At 47.9% G+C, this 20550-nt stretch overlaps 1 protein-coding gene across 2 annotated transcripts in view; it reads right to left on the reverse strand.

Moving 5' to 3' along the window:
- The window catches only part of SPTLC2 (serine palmitoyltransferase long chain base subunit 2), a 128519-nt gene that overhangs the window by 72289 nt on the left and 35680 nt on the right, over positions 1-20550 (reverse strand). For both annotated transcript variants that reach the window (XM_024192814.1, XM_024192813.1), the window contains exons 4-7: positions 17164-17312; positions 16674-16798; positions 10450-10543; positions 7883-7988 (exon numbers count right to left, since the gene is read on the reverse strand). In XM_024192814.1, coding sequence (XP_024048582.1) covers positions 7883-7988; positions 10450-10543; positions 16674-16798; positions 17164-17312 — 474 coding nt within the window. The remainder of the gene's footprint in view (positions 1-7882; positions 7989-10449; positions 10544-16673; positions 16799-17163; positions 17313-20550) is intronic.

Raw genomic sequence — 20550 nt, forward strand, 5'->3', positions numbered from 1 at the left:
CCCGGTGGGTCGGCTGTGGAGCCCCCTAGAGTGGCGCCGTTATGGCGCTGGATATATACCCCAGCCGACCCAGCGCCCCCCTCAGTTCCTTCTTGCCGGCTACTCCGACAGTGGGGAAGGGGGGCGGGTTTGGAATGGATATGAGCAACACATCTCGAAGAACAACAGTTACAACGGTGAGTAACCGTCTTTTCTTCTTCGAGTGCTTGCTCATATCCATTCCAGTTAGGTGACTCCCAAGCCCCACCTAGGTGGCGGGGTCGGAGTGAGACATTGCTGTGTGCAGAACCGCTGACCCGAAAGCAGCATCGTCTCTGGATTGTTGCACCAGCGCATAGTGAGTAGCAAATGTGTGGACCGATGACCACACTGCAGCTCTACAAATGTCCTGGATCGGTACTTGAGCCAGGAAGGCAGTCGAGGAGGCCTGGGCCCTCGTGGAATGAGCAGTGAGGCGTGGCGTCGGTACACCGGCCAGGTCGTAGCAAGCACGAATGCAGGACGTAATCCAAGAGGACAGGCACTGTGAAGAGACCGGTGAGCCTTTCATCCGGTCGGCCACTGCAACGAAGAGTTGCGTTGTCTTCCTAAATGGCTTTGTACGGTCGATATAGAAAGCCAGGGCCCTGCGAACGTCTAAGGAATGCAAACGCTGGTCTTGACGAGTAGCGTGCGGCTTCGGATGGAAGACTGGAAGGAATATGTCCTGATTAATGTGAAAAGGTGACACCACCTTCGGAAGAAAGGCAGGATGGGGGCGAAGCTGCACCTTGTCCTTGTGGAACACCGTGTAAGGGGGCTCGGATGTCAGCGCCCTGAGTTCAGAGACGCGTCGTGCTGAGGTGATGGCCACGAGGAAGGCTGTCTTCCAGGATAAGTACAGGAGTGAGCAGGTCGCCAATGGTTCAAACGGAGGCCCTGTGAGCCTAGAGAGCACGAGGTTGAGGTCCCACGTCGGAACCGGCTGTCGTTGCTGTGGGTACAGCCGGTGTAAGCCCTTGAGGAATCTAACCACCATCGGGTTAGAGAAGACCGAGGACGTGAGTTCTCCTGGGTGGAAAGCGGAAATAGCGGCGAGGTGAACCTTGATTGAGGATGTCGCCAAGCCTTGCTGTCTTAAGGACAGGAGGTATTCCAGTATGCAGGGGATAGGTGCCTGCAAGGGAGAAGTAGCTCGTTGCTCACACCAACAGGAGAACCGCTTCCACTTGGCTAGATAAGTGGTTCGCGTAGAGGGCTTTCGACTTCCCAGCAGAACCTGCTGGACGGCCTGCGAGCACTGCCGCTCTGTCCGACTCAACCATGGAGCATCCACGCCGTGAGGTGGAGGGACTGTAGGTCGGGGTGACACAACCGGCCGTGGTCCTGGGAGATGAGGTCCCGACTCAAGGGGAGCGTGATCGGCGTTCGTACCGAAAGATCCAGCAGTGTGGAGTACCAGTGTTGCCTCGGCCAGGCGGGGGCGACTAGAATCACCCGTGCATGATCCCTGCGGATCTTGAGCAGTACCCTGTGGACCAGCGGAAATGGAGGGAAGGCGTAGAACAGGTGGTCCTTCCATGTTAGAAGGAAGGCGTCTGACTGAGAGCCCGGGGCTCGTCCGTGCAGGGAGCAGAATACCTGGCACTTCCTGTTGGCCCGAGATGCGAAGAGGTCGATCTGGGGAAATCCCCACCTCTGGAAGACGGAATAGATGACGTCCGGGCGAATTGACCACTCGTGTGTCTGGAAGGACCTGCTGAGACGGTCCGCCAGCGTATTCTGGACTCCAGGAAGGAAGGATGCCGTAAGATGTATCGAGTGGGCGATGCAGAAGTCCCACAGGCGAATGGCCTCTTGACATAGGAGCGATGAGTGGGCTCCGCCTTGCTTGTTGATGTAGAACATTGCCGTGGTGTTGTCGGTGAGAACCAACACGCAACGGCCCTGTAGGAAGTTGAGGAACGCCTGGCAAGCTAGGCGCACCGCCATCAGCTCTCTGACGTTGATGTGGAGGGCTAGTTGGGCCACGGACCAGAGGCCCTGGGTATGGTGCTCTCCGAGGTGAGCGCCCCAACCTAGAGATGAAGCATCCGTGACTAGGTGGAGGGAGGGTTGTGGGTCGTGAAAGGGTACTCCTGCACAGACCACCGTACGATCCGTCCACCAGGTGAGGGAGGCCCGGACCGAGGCCGGAACCGTGACCACCATATTCAGGTCGTCTCGATGAGGACGGTAGACCGATGACAGCCAAGCCTGCAGTGGGCGAAGTCGTAGCCTGGCGTGCCTGGTCACGTACGTGCACGAGGCCATGTGGCCCAATAGGGCAAGGCAAGTTCTTACGGTGGTGATTGGAAAAGTCCTGAGTCCTTGAATGACGCTTAGGATGGTCTGAAAGCGGCTGTCGGGGAGGATAGCTTGGGCGCGTCTGGAGTCCAGGACTGCTCCGATAAACTCTATCCTCTGAGTTGGTACCAGGGTGGATTTTTCTCTGTTGAGTAGAATGCCCAACTCGTGGAAAGTGTGTGTCACCATGCGGACATGAGCCTGCACTTGGTCCCTGGTGCGGCCGCGTACCAGCCAGTCGTCCAAGTACGGGAACAGCTGTATCCCTTGTCGACGAAGGAAGGCCGCGACGACTGCCAGACACTTTGTGAACACTCTGGGAGCCGAAGACAAGCCGAAGGGAAGGACTGCAAATTGGTAGTGCATTGCGCCTACTACAAATCGCAGGAAGCGCCTGTGAGGCGGATAGATCGCTATGTGAAAATAAGCGTCCTTCATGTCGAGGGCGGCGAACCAGTCTCCAGGATCCAGTGAAGGGATGATGGTCCCCAATGAAACCATGCGGAACTTCAACTTTACTATGAATTTGTTGAGTCCGCGCAAGTCTAAGATGGGCCGTAGACCCCCTTTTGACTTGGGGATCAGAAAGTAGCGGGAGTAAAACCCCCTGCCCCTTAGCTCCGATGGAACCTCCTCTATGGCCCCCAAAGAGAGGAGCCCAAAAACCTCCTGTGTAAGGAGTTGCTCGTGAGAGGGGTCCCTGAAGAGGGACGGGGAGGGGGAGTGGGAGGGGGGGGGCGAGGAAAATTGGAGGGCGTATCCCCTCTCCACCGTGCGAAGGACCCAGCGGTCCGAGGTTATAAGGGACCAAGCACGGTGGAAGCGGGAGAGGCGATCCCGGAAGGGGGGAGTTGGATCCTGGATACAGGCCGAGGTGCCGTCCTCGACCGCACCTTCAAAAGTTTTGCCTAGGCCCTGAAGGTGGCCTAGGCTGTCCCTGGTTTTGACCAGGTTGAGGGCCGGTCGACCTCCGCCTGCCCCCTCGACCCCGCCGCCTGGCAAAGTCCTGTCTAGGACGAGGCGGGGGAGGGTAAAATCTCTGTGGCGGTGGCCAGAAGGGTCTGCGCTGAGGCCCCGGGACATGCATGCCCAGGGAGCGCATCATTGTCCGCGAGTCCTTGAGGTTTTGGAGCCTCGCGTCAGTCTTCTCTGAAAAGAGTCCCTGGCCCTCAAACGGCAGATCTTGTAGCGTCTGCTGTAGCTCTGGTGGCAAGCCAGACACCTGGAGCCAGGAGAGTCGCCGCATGGCTATCCCCGACGCCAGGGTCCTAGCTGCCGAGTCTGCAATGTCAAGCGAGGCTTGTAAGGAGGTGCGCGCCACCCGCATACCCTCCTCTACCAAAGCCCCAAACTCCTCCCTCGATTCCTGGGGAACCAGCTCCTTGAATTTCCCCATCGAGGACCAGGAGTTGAAGGAGTAGCGGCTCAGGAGCGCCTGCTGGTTGGCCGCTCGGAGTTGGAGCCCCCCCGCCGAGTAGACCTTGCGTCCGAACAAGTCGAAGCGCTTAGCGTCCTTCGACTTGGGCGCAGCGGCCTGCTGGCCATGGCGCTCCCGTGCATTCACCGATGATACCACCAGTGAGCACGGCTGAGGATGGGTATACAGATATTCATGGTCTTTGGAGGGGACAAAGTACTTCCGCTCCACTCCTCTGGCCGTGGGTGGAATCGAGGCCGGGGTTTGCCAGATGGTGGTGGCATTGGCTTGAATGGTCGGGATCAACGGTAACGCCACGCGAGAGGGAGCGTCCGCTGACAGGATATTTACAATGGGGTCGTGCACCTCCACGATCTCCTCCGTTTGGAGGTCCATATTGCGCGCCACCCTTCACAAGAGGTCCTGGTGCGCTCGCAGGTCAATAGGAGGCGGACCCATGGCGGATGTGCCCGCTACCGCCTCATCGGGGGAGGAGGAGGAAGATCCCCCCGGTGGCAAGGGGTCCAAGGGTGGTTCCTGCTCCAGTTGTTCCTGTTGAACGTCAGCAGCCCCTGGGACCAGGGCCTCCACCGGAGTGGGCACCGGCGCCTCCATACCACCTGGTGGGGGGCGGGAGATGGTGGCCTCCGGGACCCTGGGCTCGGAGCGTGCCGAGCGGGACGCAGAAGGAGGGGCGCCTTGCGCCTGGTGGTAGGCCCACGGCGTCCAGAAGGACCAATGCGCAGGAGCTTGCGTAGGGTCCTCCGCTGTCTCCTCCAGGTGGGTGGCCTCCGCCTCCGAGGAACGGGACGCCGACCTCGATGGCCACGGCGGTGCCGAGCGCACCGACACCGGCACCGGATGGTACGGTGCCGATCGGTGCCGGTCGTAGGGCGATCTGTCCCTGCCCGGTGCCGGGAAACGGTGCCGAGATCTAGATCGGGATCGGTGCCGGTAGTCTCTTCGGTGCCGAGAGCCCGATCTGGAGCGGGACGAAGATCTCGAGGAGGCCCGGTACCGGGAGCGGCCTCTCGAGCCCGAGCGGCGCTCATACCGGTGCCGGGAGCTCCTCCTTGAGCCCGAGCGGTGCCGGTCGTCACGACGGTGCCGGGATCTGGAACGGCGTCGTGAAGGTGATCGGTGCCGCGAGTACGACCGGTGCCGAGGTGACATTCGGCGCCGGGACTCCGAGCGGCGTCGGGACGTGCTCCTGGACCTCGAACGGTGCCGCAAGTCTGGAGCTGGAGACGGCGGGCGCAGCAGGGCAGGCTTGCCCCTGGACTGCAGCTGTCGCGGAGCAGCCGGTGCCGGGAGGTGTGACGGCCCCGGTTCGGTGAAGGCAATCAGGTCCCGTGCCGTTGCAAATGTCTCCGGGGTGGACGGGAGACAAGGTTCCACCATCAGCCTAGGTGGGGAAACAGTCCGCACCGGACTCGATGGCCTCGGTGCCGGAGTCAACGGTGGGGCCGCCTGTTGTGGGCGGTCCAACGGCGGACGCGGCTCTACCCCCGGCACCGAGGGAGCCGGCGTCTTCGGCGCAGCCTTGTCCTGGATCTTGCGGACCTTCTTGTGGCCCGGAGACAGCGATCGGCGCCGAGGCCCCTGAGGCGGGCGCGGTGCCGACGTCGGTCGGTGCCGTGGTTTATCCGTCGCACCGGTCGGAGCCGCCGGGGCGCTGCGCACGGAGGCGCTCGGTGCCGGGGTGCTGTGCACCGAAGTGCTCGGTGCCGGGACGCTGCGCACCGAAGGAGGGTCCGGACTCAGAGCCGCCTCCATCAGGAGCTGTCGGAGCCTGAAATCTCGCTCCTTCCTCGTCCTCGGCTTGAAGGCCTTGCAGATAGGGCACTTATCTGCAGGATGGGCCTCCCCAAGGCACTTCAAGCAGGAGCTATGCGGGTCACTTGTTGGCATGTGCTTCCCGCAGGACGCGCACGGCTTAAAGCCAGGAGCCTTGGGCATGAGCCCGGCTGTGCGCCGGGGGGAAAAGGGGGGAGACAACCCCCTAAACCCCCGCTAACTATTTACAACTAAACAAAAAACTAACAATTAACTATCTAAAGAACTATAACAACTATATACAACTATCTACACTAATGAAAATGAGAAAGCTAGGGAGAGTGGAGATCAGCTATGCCGCGCTCCACAGTTCCAACGACCGTCAGGGGCGGTAAGAAGGAACTGAGGGGGCGCTGGGTCGGCTGGGGTATATATCCAGCGCCATAACGGCGCCACTCTAGGGGGCTCCACAGCCGACCCACCGGGGTTGCTAGGGCAAAAATCTTCCGACGATCGTGCACGCGGCGCGCGCACACCTAACTGGAATGGATATGAGCAAGCACTCGAAGAAGAATATAGACTTATAGAAAGAGACCTTCTAAAAACGTTAAAATGTATTACCGGCACGCGAAACCTTAAATTAGAGTGAATAAATGAAGACTCGGCACACCACTTCTGAAAGGTTGCCGACCCCTGCTTTAGGAAGATACTTCAGTGAAATAGACAATAATACTATGTGTCTCTTTGAAGGTTGTGGTAACCTGTATCTGAACTGTTTAATGGATAAAGCTAATTGCCAGGATGTTTGGGAGAAGGAGAGTTAAGCCTATTGTTTTCTCAGGCCAAAAGGCTGCTGGAAATGTATGAGAATCCTGGGACACGATCCTGCTTCATCGCAGATCTGCTTTGGGTTTCAAGAGGGGGAAACCTTAAGCCACAAGGATTGAGATCCCCAGTCATTGACTGGAGCCACCCTGAATATGGACATTGGACTATAACCTATGGACTATTTCTAAAAGGACTTTTGGCAACTACAAGCTCGCCTCTGCTGTGTATCTGAACCTCAAGAATTGAATTCAAGTCTGTATGTATATTGATCTTTTAACCAACACTCTCTCTCTTTTCTTTTTTAATAAATTTTAGTTTCGTTAATAAGAACTGACTATAAGTGTGTATTTTGGGTAAGATCTAAGTGATAATTGGACCTGGGTACGTGGCTGATCCTTTGGGATTGGAAGAACCTTTTCTTTTATATGATGAGATAAGATTTTCAGTAATCATCATCATATCTGACAGGTGTGTCTGGATGGAGGCCTGAGGCTGGGTACTTTAAGGGAACTGCGTTGTTTGGACTTCTGAGTAACCAGTGAGGTACTACAGAAGCTGTTTTGTGCTGGCTTGAAAAATCTAAGTATTGGCATATCCACCAGCCTTTGGGGTTTGTCTGCCCCGTTTTGTTTGCAGTTCACCCTGATTGAGTGACCTTAGCTGGCTCCCACAGACAGCACCGTCACAGCTTCCTACCCTCCTTCTCTTTACTTCCTTTTAGCAGTTACATAATTATCATGGAAGCATTATCTACAGACCATAACACCTCTATGGAAAGATTTCTTTTACAAGTGTTTATGTTTAAAAAACAAGATTTGTTGCATTCAGTGTCCAAATTTCCTTATTCTGAAAGTCAGCATCACAAGTTAAACAGATTAAGTTGCAGCAAGAATGACAGAGCAATCCAATGCATTTTGTAATGCGTTTCCATCTACAACAGATACTGCTTCTCTGCCTCACAAACCTCAGTGTCCTATGCTGCTACCAGTTAACTTGACATTGTTGGTCTCCTAAATGACACCAACCAGGCCTGAGCCATGCCTTCCAACAGCAGCTCAAGACCACCTGATCCTTAAGTCATGAACCAGGTGCAAGGACAACTGATCTCCCATTTATATCTCCCACACAACCTCAGAGAAGTTATGAGATCTGCATATATTGCCATTTATTCACATTAGCATGATCAATAACAGACCACTAGAGAAGGGAATTGGACTAGAGGGTAATAAACACAGTCTAAAACCTCAGCTCCAGAGCTTAGCAAGTTTGATGTAAATAATTTGTTTACATTAGTTAGCATTTGTGCTGTATTTAGGAGATGGGAAGCTTTCCATCAGTACCAGCTGTTATTACAGTAGGCCACGTGGGCGGAGCTTATAGATCAATCTAGGACTAAAACAAATGGTCTCTCATCAAGAGCGACAGCTAAGAGGCATGCTCATATTAACCAGCTCTACTGCCTGGTCCAGCAATGGAACCCAAACCTGACAGCTGGATCTTGTGAAGAGTGTAGGCAAGGTAGAGAATAACTTGTACCTGTAAATTCCCTCCACTAGGATGAGGATTTTTTTCCAGGGCCTGCGGGTGCGAGGTTGCCCATGTACAATGGCATCTCTGAGCAGTTTCTCCAGGCTCTGCATATCTGCACAGGAAAGAAAAAAAAAAAAGTAGCGCGATTCCACCAAACAGCCTTTAGTACTATTTCCCCATTAGCACGACACAATTAAATGCAGGAGCACACAAATAGGTCACAGCTACAAGTCACAGCCACCCTCTGATATGAAGAGTGGCCCACAGAGACTAATACCTGTGAAATCTATAGAATCATAGAATCCCAGGGTTGGAAGGGACCTCAGGAGGTCATCTAGTCCAACCCCCTGCTCAAAGCAGGACCAATCCCCACACAGATTTTTGTCCCAGATCCCTAAATGGCCCCCTCAAGGATTGAACTCACAACCCTGGGTTTAGCAGGCCAATGGGCAAACCACTGAGCTATCCCTCCCCCCTAAACTCTATCATGATCCCAAGTTTGGCCACATTGCATTTGAAGCCACATCTCCCGCAAGCCACATCTCATGTTAAAGGTGACTGTGGCTGTGTGGTATAGCACTGACACATGATTTCCGCTATAGGCCAGGATTTGGTCATACTTGGTTAAGAGTACAACAGTACAGAGATTAAGACATCAGAAAGAGACAGACTTGGAAATAAAAGGGAAGAGAGAAATGGGTTGGTAAATGGCAGGTGGAGACGAGTGAAGGTATTTCATGTTTGGGAAAAACAAGAGCAGGCTTAGGGGTTGGAAAAGGAGCCAGAGAGAAGAGAATGAGTTCAAGGATGATGAGCCTGAGGCAGACAGCTGGCGATTGGGCAAAGGAGGATAGATGAGGAAGCAAGTTCTCCCCTAATGTCATTTCTGTCTTTAAATAAACTGAACGAGATGGTGGGTGGAGAAAAGACACAAGAGTTAATAAGGAAGCAAATCTGATGAGACCTGATGGGGTTGGACGTGTGGAAAGAGAAAGCTAATTCACAAGGAACAAAGCAGAGTAAAATAAGCAAAGGACAGTGAGTGGAAGAAGTTGGGGGTAGTTACAGGCCTCTGCCCTCTAGAAACACTGCACTTGGGGAGCAGAGACCAGAGGCAAGGCGAAAGCACAGGAGAGGGCAGAATTCATACCACACCATAACAGTAAAGTGGAGGACTGTGAGCAGCAGCATACTCCAAGACATCAGTAGCCTGAATTGAGTGACAGTGCAGATGAAATTATGCAGGGAGGAGCGAAGGAGAGATTGATGCTGAATGACAAGACCAGAGTGCATTTGAGTGATGAGAAGAGCACACCACATAGCACTTGGAGATCCAGTTAATGGAATGGCTAATGTGAATAAATCATGAAGGAGTCAGTCCAGACTAAGAGCCCAAAGGAAAGAAAGACATTACAGATGGAATGAACAACATGGAAGTTGAAGTGACACAGGATGAAGACAGGGAGGCAGAGGAGAGAGCCAGGCATGGAAAACAAATTATGGGGAGGCTGGCGGGGAGCATAGACAATCACAAAAAAGAGGAAAGAGTGTGATTTTGAGAAGTGGCAGTGGGAGGAGCTGAAAGAACCTTTTCTTTCTGGTTTCAGAGTCCAGGTACAGGAGACTGTGCCAAAGCATGGTTGCCAGGCATGGGTAGGGGTACTTAATTTTAATGTTTTTGTCCATAGGATGGACAATGATTACAGAACCATGTTAGGGAATCTTATTGCAGCCTAGATCCTGACCTTGGAAACTAAGCAATGACCTAAGAAACCATACGACAACCTAGATCATCTATCTAGGTTCTTACATGACTTTCACCACTTTAGTATCTGACATGGATTGTAATAAGATTCTGTACGTGTGCTGACCCATACATGATACAAACTGAAAGGTGTGAACACCAGTAGTCCCCCTGCATATGCCAGACAGCCATGCACTGGCTTTATATTAGGGATGTAAATATCGTTTAAAAAGTTAATCGCTTAAACTATCAAAATTATATTGTTTAACCGATTAAAGGGAGAGGTCCCGGGGGCTCCACTCCAGCTGGGCCCAGGGCTGGGGGTTAACGGTAAAACTAATGCTTACTGGTTAACCGTTTAATATTTTACATCCCTACTTTACATATGAAAAGCTATAAGGGGACCCAGAAATGCAACACCATAAAGTGCTACTGATTGGAGCAGAGGAGTACTGGCAGAGCTGGGAAGGGAGAGAAGAGAAAGCCTACATGACACCTGCCTCCAATGTCTAGATTTAATCAGATACCCACATTTGCATAAGCACTAAATTCACTCACCCAGTTTAAGAAACCTCTTCCATAAGTGTCCTTTCAACAACCTTAAAAAAACCCTGTATTTAATGGCCAATTTGCAGAGAATAGAGCTTTCAATCCAGGGTTTGCAACACTATTAACTCCAAGGTGCTAGCAGCCCCTAAGAGCCTCTAATTACTGGAAATGGGTTTCCCAGTTGGACATTCAGATTTACAGCAACAAGAGGCAGGGTTCTCAGAAAAGAGTGTGACGTGTCTGAGCTACAAGAGGAAGTGCCCCCTCAACAGGTACTCACTGTTGTGCTTGAAGATTCGAATAGTTGCTCCTGACAGTCTTGCTCCAAGCACTAGTGATGCATGATTCAGCTCATCGCTCAGTATCAGACAGCCCTGCACAAGGGGAAAAAATGAGGCAAAAAGGCTGAAAAGACTGAGGTTAACAGCAGAGCAGTGTGATAAGACCACTCTTATTTGCCTTTAGTCAGAGTACTCTTCAAACGGCTGTGTTTGTATTAGACGAGACAGCTCTACCTTTAACTATCACTAGTAATGCACATCCCAATATCCTGCCATGAAGTCAAGATCAGTGATTCACCATATGAATCCTGCGGAGGATAAGTGAAAGCCATACCTTACTAGGAAGTGCTGTGTGCTATACATGGCATCTACACACAGCTGGTCATAGTGTCAGTTTGTGAAAGCCGAGTATGTCTGAAAACAATTTAATCCGTTCTCTTCGGGAGAAGATAAGATTCCCTAATATCGTTGAACTAGCACCTACTAGTCCTGTGATGAGCCTTATATTAAGAGAAGGCACAGGATTTGCTATTAAGCAATTACAAGGAGGTTTGTTAAAATCAGTGTTCACACAAAACGGAGAACAGGAAACGTAGCACAAAACAGGAAGTTTCCAATGCAGCCTGACTCACCCTCAGGAGGTCTGCATATTTCTGACCGCACAACCCTTATGGATTTCACACCATCCCCAGCCTATCTTTGGCTCTGTCTACTAGGAACTTGACTGGCTGCTGCTAACGATTGTCAGTAATGTGCCCGTCCCCTCCAGAACCTGGTGCTGAAAACTGTAGAAAGGACACAACTGTTCTCAATCATGTTTTGCCAGTGTTGAAAAACTGACCATGTCCTACCTGCATTACAGTTATGCAGTTTTCAGCATCAGTTCAGGGTGTCTTGTTGCTGATAGCCCATGGGGAGCAACATATCAATTACCTCGTGCCGATGGAGCCTATGAGTCCCTCTTGCTGGCTATGCTGATTAAACACTATTGGGGTAAGGTTAGGTTCTATTATTGTGCTCTCAATCCCCTCACTGATGACAACAGTAGAATGGAGATTAAGTAGTAACTGAGGATGGCACTAAAACTTTTGAAGAACAGAGAGAAATAAAATACTCAAGCAGTTCATTTGTGACCAGCACAGCTGTGGTGACTTCTATTTTAGGCTTATCAAGTGTGATGTAAATGTCTAGTTACAGTGCTAGTCTTCCTGATTAGCTAACGGGTTACCTCTGGACAGCTGAGGTTGCAATTGCTGGTCATTACTCTTACTACACCCAAGGAGGTCTAAGTGCCTCACAGATATTATAGCCTGGTTCATATTTGAGAATCTTGAGTCTACAGTTTAAGCAGGATAGGTGACAAGGAGCTCAAACAAGTGGGGGAGGAGAAGTTTCACCAAAAAGTGGAGACAATATGCATTAGTGAGGACTTTTCCTACTAAGTTTAAATGTAAAGTTATCCAAAACAGAGCCAATTGATGAAATAGCCTGTGTACAAATGGGGACTGGGAGACACTAACCAAATTCCCTTTGAGTTTTGGTTGCCTTCTCCGTGTTCCTATTAGTGCATCAAGCTATTTATGCTTCCATGAGAGGCCTGTGACTGGAATAGCTGGCGGTGCCACAGGTCAGGATTGAGAGTTGTGTGGATCAAGAAAGGTTAGTCATTCATTTTCAGTGTCATAAGGAGTTGAGAAAAGACAGTTACCTTTTCCGTAACTGGTGTTCTTCGAGATGTGTTGCTCATGTCTATTCCACAATAGGTGTGTGCGCTCGCCACGTGCACTGGTGCCGGAAGTTTTTCTGCTAGCAGTACCCGCAGGGGAGCGCCCTAGCGACACCTGGAGTGGCACCTCCATAGTGCAGTATAAGGGGCACTGCGCGCTACCCCCACCCTCAGTTCCTTCTTGCCAGACAACTCCGACAGAAGAGAAGGAGGGCGGGATGTGGAATAGACAGGAGCAACATCTCGAAGAACACCAGTTACGGAAAAGGTAACCGTCTTTTCTTCTTCTCCGAGTAATTGCTCATGTGTATTCTACAATAGGTGATTCCAAGCTGTATCTGTTGGAGGTGGGAAGGAGTTCAAACTCTCGGGATGGAGAACAGCCCTGCTGAACCCGGCGTCCAACGAGGCCTGCGCCTTAGGTCGAGTGCACCTTCACAATTGATGGCGGAGGGATTCCCGCCAGGTCATAACAGGTACGGATGCACGAGGTGATCCAGTTGGAGAGCCGCTGAGTGCAGATCGGCCGACTTTTCATGCGCTCGGCCGAGGCGATGAACAGTTGCAAGGACTTTCTGAATAGCTTAGTCCGCTCCAGGTAAAAAGCCAGAGCCTGCCTCACATCCAGCGTGTGGAGGCAGCACTCCTCACTGGACGCATGGGGCTTGGGGCAGAGGATTGGCAGAAAAATGTCCTGACCCATGTGATAGGTGGAGACCACCTTCGGGAGGAACGAAGGATGTGGGCGGAGCTGGACCATGCTCCAGCCCAGGCACTCTAGCTAAACTAAACAACTAACTAACTACAGGTACCATACACAGAAGTTTTGGGGACAAGCTCCAGCAAAGCTGGAGCAGAGCAGTTCTGAAGCACCTTCACTGGCGACAAGAAGGAACTGAGGGTGGGGAGAGCACACAGTGCCCTTCATACCGCACCATGGAGGCGCCACCAAGGGGTCGCTAGGGTGCTCCCCTACTGGTACTGCTAGGGGAAAAACTTCCGGCACCGGTGTACGTGGCGAGCATGCACACTTATTGTGGAATACACATGAGCAATCACTCGAAGAAGAAATACACATTTGACAGACAGAGGAGCCCTTATGAAATGTTCAGAACAGCAGAACAATCAGTTTGACAGTGGCGCTCCGAAGGAAAGAGGCTATCTTCTTGGGTTTAATAATTACTGAACACAGCAACAACCATGATGCTTAATTATCGCGCATATCCTGTAACATTCCTATTACTGTAAGGGACAGAAAATGTTACAACTTTTAAGTTGATACAATCAACAAGAGGCAAGAATATCATCTATTAGGGTACATCTATACTTCAATAAAACACCCACGGCACAGCCGCTGTGCATCAGCTGACTCGGGCTCAGCCTGCAGGACTAAAAACAGCAGTGTAGACATTCGGGCTTGGGCTGGACCCTGGGCTCTGAAAACCTCCCGCCTCATAGGATCTCAGAACCAGAGTCCAGCCCAAGGCCAAACATCTTCACTGCCATTTTTAGCTCTGTGAGCCTGAGTCAATTGACCCGACTCAGATTTCATGCCAGGGTTTTTTTTTTTTATTGCAGTGCAAACGCATGTCACCCAGCATCCCTCAATGTGCCCTTCCTAGCTAAGTATATTTACATGGCCTTCATCACCATAATAGCCGAGTATCACCTAATTAGGTTTTAAAAAACCCAATCATCTGCAGACTGGGAAAGAAAAGAAAAGTCTTGGGCCTTGACATTTTAGCATTTGTGTTCCTTCAGAAGATCCAGAAATGCTGGTTAACCTCACTCACCACCTCTGAGGCTTCTTCTAGAAAGATACTGATGGTATATTAAATAAATCTATATTGGATCTATATCGATGAAATAAATACTCGCCTGTTACACTGTACTCATGGAGGATTTCAGTTACCTACAATAGATATCTGTTGGGTAATGGACAACCAGAATCAAGTATACACAAAAGAAGAGCCTATGCCACACAGAAGATAAGTTTAGGATCCAGGAAGTTTGCAGAGAAACCTGTATCAACACCATTTCACTGAGGGACAGGAAGTAGTGAAAAACCATGTGGAAAAGTTGTCACTGGCTATTTAAATCACCCATAGTAAAGACTGTGGGATTCACACAACATTTCAAAGATATTAGATTTCGGGAAAGCTAGATTTTGAGCACTTAATACTTTTACATAAAATGCAATCGGAGGAAGTATTAATATCTATCAGTGTGGAAAACAGCTAGTAAATTCCAAGAACACACATAATTAAGGCTAAAGAGACCATGCATCTTCCAAAACAAAATGCAAAGGGCATGAAGTAATTGCTTCACCAGGGACATGCTCCACAGTCTTAGAAGAGGAGACGGGACACATCCACACGACAACAGAGGGTCAGGTGAGACTTGTAGAGGAAAGACAAGGACATCCAAAAAAGCAGAATTATCTAATCTTAGACAAAAATGAATGGGGACTTTATAATTATTAGGCAAAATGAAAAAGAAAGCAGGCTTATTACTAAAAGGAATGAAAATAGGTGAAAATTACTGGTCTCTCTTATGCATACAATTGACAAAAGGAAGACTAACCCTATTAACTTTGCATCTGATATAGTCTGAAGATTAATCAATGCAAAGTGTCTAACTTAAGTAAGAATGTTTAAAAAAATATTCTAAATTTCCATTGCTGCATCAGAGATATGCATTCTCTGGTCAGCAAGTTAAATTATCCTTGCAGCTGACACTAGCTTTCTTTGAATTTACATTCCCTCCCCATAGTCTCTATGAGCTCTTGAACTTTTCTCCCAAACCTGCTACTGTTTCTAGCATCTATTCCATTCTTATTGTTATTAATGATATATAACAGGGTTCTAGAATGTCTGGAGAAAATTACACGAATACTTCAAATTTTGATGGACTATCCCAAATCTGGTCATTTTAAATTTCTATTACTGGATTGAGATGAAACACCTTCTGGAGACCCTTCTTCATCACACACCCCTAGAAATCATCTCAAAGCACAAATGTAAAACAATTAAGATCCTTGGATGAGAATAACTATATAAATGGTAAGTAACTGAAATTTATCAAATACTTGATAAATCTGTCATAAAATCTTACTCATTACTTCAGATTGTCTTAAATACAAAAACAAGGCATCTTGAGAAAAAACAGGAAACCTAGGACTTGAAAGACTTTACCATGGTAAATGTTCTCACACAGGGATAGAAAGTTATGGCAGCAGCTAAGTCAGCAGTATCTGGAAAATTTAAGCTATCATTTAACATAAGTGCTAGTTTCTACAGTTGTGGAAATAACTTTACAATACAAACAAAGTGATCCTCTTCAATCTTCAGACAGCTACTGCAACCCTGGATGCTGATCAGAGCTACCCAGGTGTCAACACAGTGAAATTGAGCAAAGCTTTCAGTTTCACTGATGCCCACAAGATTCTGAATAGCTTCAGGGAAACTGCCCAGAATCATGTCAATTTCACTTCTGCTGCTTGGGAAAATTGTAAGCAGTGTCAGAGGCAGGCACTGAAGGTATTCAAGAAAAGGACTAAACACAGAAAAAGGCAGGAGATGAGATGAAGCAACAGAAATTTGAAAGGTTCAAACACCATAGGAGGAATTCAGAGGGGTTCAAGGGGGAATAATTAGGAATAACAGGATGAAATTAAAAATGGGAAGATTTAAATTGTACCAAGAAAAAATCCTGTGCGAGAAAGATGTATGAGGCTCTAGAATCATCTCCAAAAGGGAAGGAGAAGTCCCATCAGATTATATTTAAATCTGAACAGGAGACAGAAATAGAACATACATTGTACTATACCAGCAGAGGCAGATGGATTAAATGGAGTTTAACAGATCTTCTCCATCTCTTAATCTCCTGTGATTAGGTAACACCATTTAGTGATGCAAAAGATTCAGGCTGAGTTCTGTGCTGTCAGGCAGCAGACCTATTATTTTGCAGGCCTGGATGATCATTGTAATCATTAATGCAGCACTATTTGGTGAGCAAAATGTTGGTCTTTTATGGGTTTATTACATCAAACGAAATTTTTCTTCCCTAGTAATTACTGTCTGTATGAGAGATTATAGGTTTCCAAGTTTATGACTGGGATGCCCAACTTGGCTCAATTTTATGCCAGTTAGGAGGGGCATTCAGTCTCTCAGCAAGCTGTCAGAACAGTCTGTGGTTGGGCAGTTTACTGAAGTAATCACCATCTTTAATATCATGGTGTGGACTGCAGAAACTAGAAGTCCCACAAGGTTGTGCTCTCTCCCAACACAAGAGCCATTCTGGAGCATTACAGGTTCTAGCACAGTGTCCCCAAAAGACCCTTTGGTTGAGATACAGTATAGATGACATACCGGGACCTGTATCTGCAAAGAACATTTGCAGTGACTTCTTTTAAAAAAGAGTGAGCAACCCCTAAAGAGTCCATAAGCAGAAATTTCGTGCCAGACACCCTGTTACCCATTCTCTCTGAAGCCATACCTTGCCAACTAAAGCAGGAATGTTCATTGAGTTGGTTGAAAACCCCATCCCATACGTCATTGCAGCCTCCACACCCAGGAACCTGGCCACTAGTTTTTCCAGCTCCTCATGCTTGTCCAGATTTCCTGCATGTAAAATAGCAAAAGAGAAGTCCAAAATAGACCAGATGAACCTGGGGCCAAATCTGTGCCACAAGAGGTTTTTCAACAGCTAGATTTTTTCTTTTTTTTTGGTATGATCCAGAAAAGGGGGCGGGGGGAGGGTCAGTGGAAAAATCTGACAACATATCAATGAAGACTGTTGTGGCTGTGTAAACTAAGCATGCCAGAACAGAAAAGTACAGATTTTATCTTCACTCTGTAGTTGTGATTTCTTTACTGCTTCATCTGAGGTTCAAAAACTGGAACCATACAATGTTTTGTAGAGACTAATGAACAGATTATGATTTAAGTATACACTTTGAAAACACCTGCCCCCCACCCAAACTTACCCATTTCCTGCCTAGTGCTGCATACCCCAGCTCCATACTGTGTCAGTACTTTAGCTGCTGCTTCTTTGCAAATTCCAGTGTTCTGAGCAAATCCAAGATAGTTGTAGGAACCCATGTTAATAACGTCTTTTATCACTCTCCCTGTGTACCTGTATTTCAATAACATCACATGTTAAGACACTGACAAACAAACCCAAGATCCAACTACACAAGAATACACTAGCTACCATCAGCCTGCTAGGAAATGTATGGAACTAGGAGAGACCAACAGCCTGCGGCCAGAAAGTTTACATGTATACGGTCCTTGTTTTCAAAACTGAAATAATTAGCTGAACAAGGATGCTCTTTCATTGCTGGGGTCTCTAATTCAAGTTAGATGTATTAAAGGTATATAAGCCATTTTTAACAAATATCTGATTTCTCATCTTTTTTATGCTTATATATTTAAAAAATTTAAATGAAGGCTAGAAGCTAGTAGATGTTCTTTGGAATACTGTCTTAAATTTTTAAAAGAATGTTGAAGGTTTTTCCAATCATTTGTTAGCTGTGTCCTTCCTTCCCCTCCAGCCTCCCACCCGCAAATTTCAAGCCTTTTCTTTCCATTTTAAAAATGAATTCTTTAGACTAATTAGGTTGGCACTACCCCCAACAGGATATCCCCCCAGCACAAAGGAAATGCATCTGGAAATCAGCACTGGTGTGTTGCAATACGGGGCAAGAACAAACTGTAGTGGAAAAAAGTTGCATTGACTATAATACTCTTGAAAGCCAAGGACAGGCATCATAAGTTACACTGTGTGTTGGGCTGTACAGGTTTCTCACATACAACCTCTGTCAAGGTACCTCAACTTTGATCTGTAGCAACCCTTGCTATTCCACTTCTGGTCTCCACCCCTGAGCTCTGCCAGTTTATTTCAGTCTTGACCCAGAGCACTCCTGCTAAACTCAGCCTCAGACAATCATGTGGTGTTTGTGTGACATGTACTGTTGTGACAATCGAGCCCACAAATTTAGCCTAATTGCATGCTCAGCTGTGAGAAATGAGTGAAAGTTAATGGAATGTCACAATATCCTGTAACAAATGTTGATGAGAAAAGATACAAAAGCAAGACAAAGACTGAATTAGTATAAAGAGGCCTACTGATATAATTCAAGGAATGTGTTAAGATCATGCCTAGTTAAACAAAAACAGCGTGGGATCAGAAATCAGTGAACCAAAACTGGCATGTAGGAAGTTCAGTCTAATTGATGGACAAAGTAATGAGATGGGGTATTCCACTCATCACTCCTTTTTGGGGTTCTTAGAGACTTTAGGGAAGAAGAAAAAACTTTTTATCATCACTGCAGGACTGGTGGAAGAATTGGTGCCGTGACACTAGACTTTGATACTCCAGTGATAGCACGGGACCATTATCACTGAACCAGGAAGGACCCTAACTTGATAAATGTGAGATCCTGCTGTATTCCCCTCCCTCATGTGCTTCTTTCTGTCCCTTATATCTTCCTCCTGCTCTCTCCCTCCAGCTTTTCATGTGATCCTGAAGTCAACCATATTGCATGGCACCAGCGCGACGGAATGAGACCGCCCATCCAGCTCTGTTCGGCCTGAGAAGGACCAGTGAAGGAAAGGGACCTGCTCAGACCAACCAGATGATATCCATGGTGAGTTGGAGTCCAGAACAGCTGTTGTGGCCCACCTGTCAGCCCAAAGCATCCATCTACAACTGACCAGCCACTTTGCATCCTGAGATCATCAACAAAAGCTGTTTCCCCCATCTTTACTATCCTTTCTATATCTGTCTTGTCTAAAGCAGGAAAGTGACTCATTCCCAACTCAGAACTGAACAACAGAACTCACCCATTACTTCGCCACCAAAGACTGTTTGGCTGAATAAAAGATTAACTAATATTCAGTGTTTCCAAAAAAGGACTTTGATTATCCAAAACAAAGTTAACCTATCAATTTCAGTTTCAATGCTCTCTACCTCATTTTGAGTATTTTCCTTTTGTGTGTTTCAGTCAAACTACTAACCTTTTGCATGAATTTTATAGTATACTTGCCATGGTTCTAAGCAGGCCGAGGTCTCTGAATACCAAACCCCAAACCTTGTTTAAAACTATTTAATGTTGGACAGTGACTGGGTTAACACCTTTGGCCTACATATTCAATCTCAATTAACACAACGGTACACCCCAGGAGCCAGAATACCAAACTCTCACTTGGATTCTAATCCATGTCAGAATAAAATCACCAGAAGTGAGACAGGCTAAGCAGCATATGCAGTAAATGCTCTCACAAAGGTACTGGCCTGATTTTAACTACTGGCTTCCTGCTATTATGTGAACCCTTCCATACAAAGATATAAAACACTTCTAATCACTGTGTTTACAGATACAAGTATAAACTATTACACATGAGTCATAACCCCAGTGAAGAGGAATTGGCATCTCAAACTCTGAAGTTCCTTGGTTCAAATTTTGGCACTTCAAAGAACATCAGAATGGCCATACTGGGTCAGACCAATGATTCATCTAGCCCAGTATCTTGTCTTCGACAGTGGCCAATGCCAGGTGCTTCAAAGGGAATGAACAGAACAGGGTAATCCATCCCCTGTCCTCCAGTCCCAGCTTCTAGTAATCACAGGTTTAAGGAGTCTCAGAGCCCATTATGGGGTTGGTCCCTGACCATCTTGGCTAATGGCCATTGATGGATATATCCTCCAGGAACTTCTGATACTTTTTTGAACCCAGTTATAGTTTTGGCCTTCCTATGGCAACAAGTTCCACTGGTTGATTGTGAGTTGTGCGAAGAAGTACTTCCTTATGTTTGTTTTAAACCTGCTGCCTATTAATTTCATTAGGTGACCCCCTGATCCTTGTGTTATGTGAAGGGGTAAATAGCACTTCCTTATTCACTTTATCTACAACATTCATGATTTTATAGACCGCTACTATATTCCCCTCCTTCCCCCCGCCCCCAGTCACCTCTTTTCCAAGTTGAACAGTCCCAGTCTTCTTAATCTCTCCTCATATGGAAGCTACACTATACCCTAATCATTTTTGCTGCTCTTCTCTCTACTTGTTCCAACTCAAATAGGTCTTTTTTGAAATGGGGAGACCAGAACTGCATGCAGTATTCATGGTGTGGGTGTACTATGGATTTATCTAGGGGCACTGATATTTTCTGTCATAGTATCTATCCCTTTCCTAATGGTTCCTAACATTCTGTTAGCTTTTTTAGACTGCTACTGCACATCGAGCAGATGTTTTCAGTGCACTATCCACAATGACTCCACAACCTTTTTCTTGCATAATAGCTAATTTAGACCCCATCATTTTTCATAATAGTTGGGATTTATTTTCCATTGTGCATTACTCTGCATTTAT

This window comes from Terrapene carolina, unplaced genomic scaffold, assembly GCF_002925995.2.
Source record: "Terrapene carolina triunguis isolate 2854851 unplaced genomic scaffold, T_m_triunguis-2.0 Scaffold96, whole genome shotgun sequence".
Taxonomy (NCBI): domain Eukaryota; kingdom Metazoa; phylum Chordata; order Testudines; family Emydidae; genus Terrapene; species Terrapene triunguis.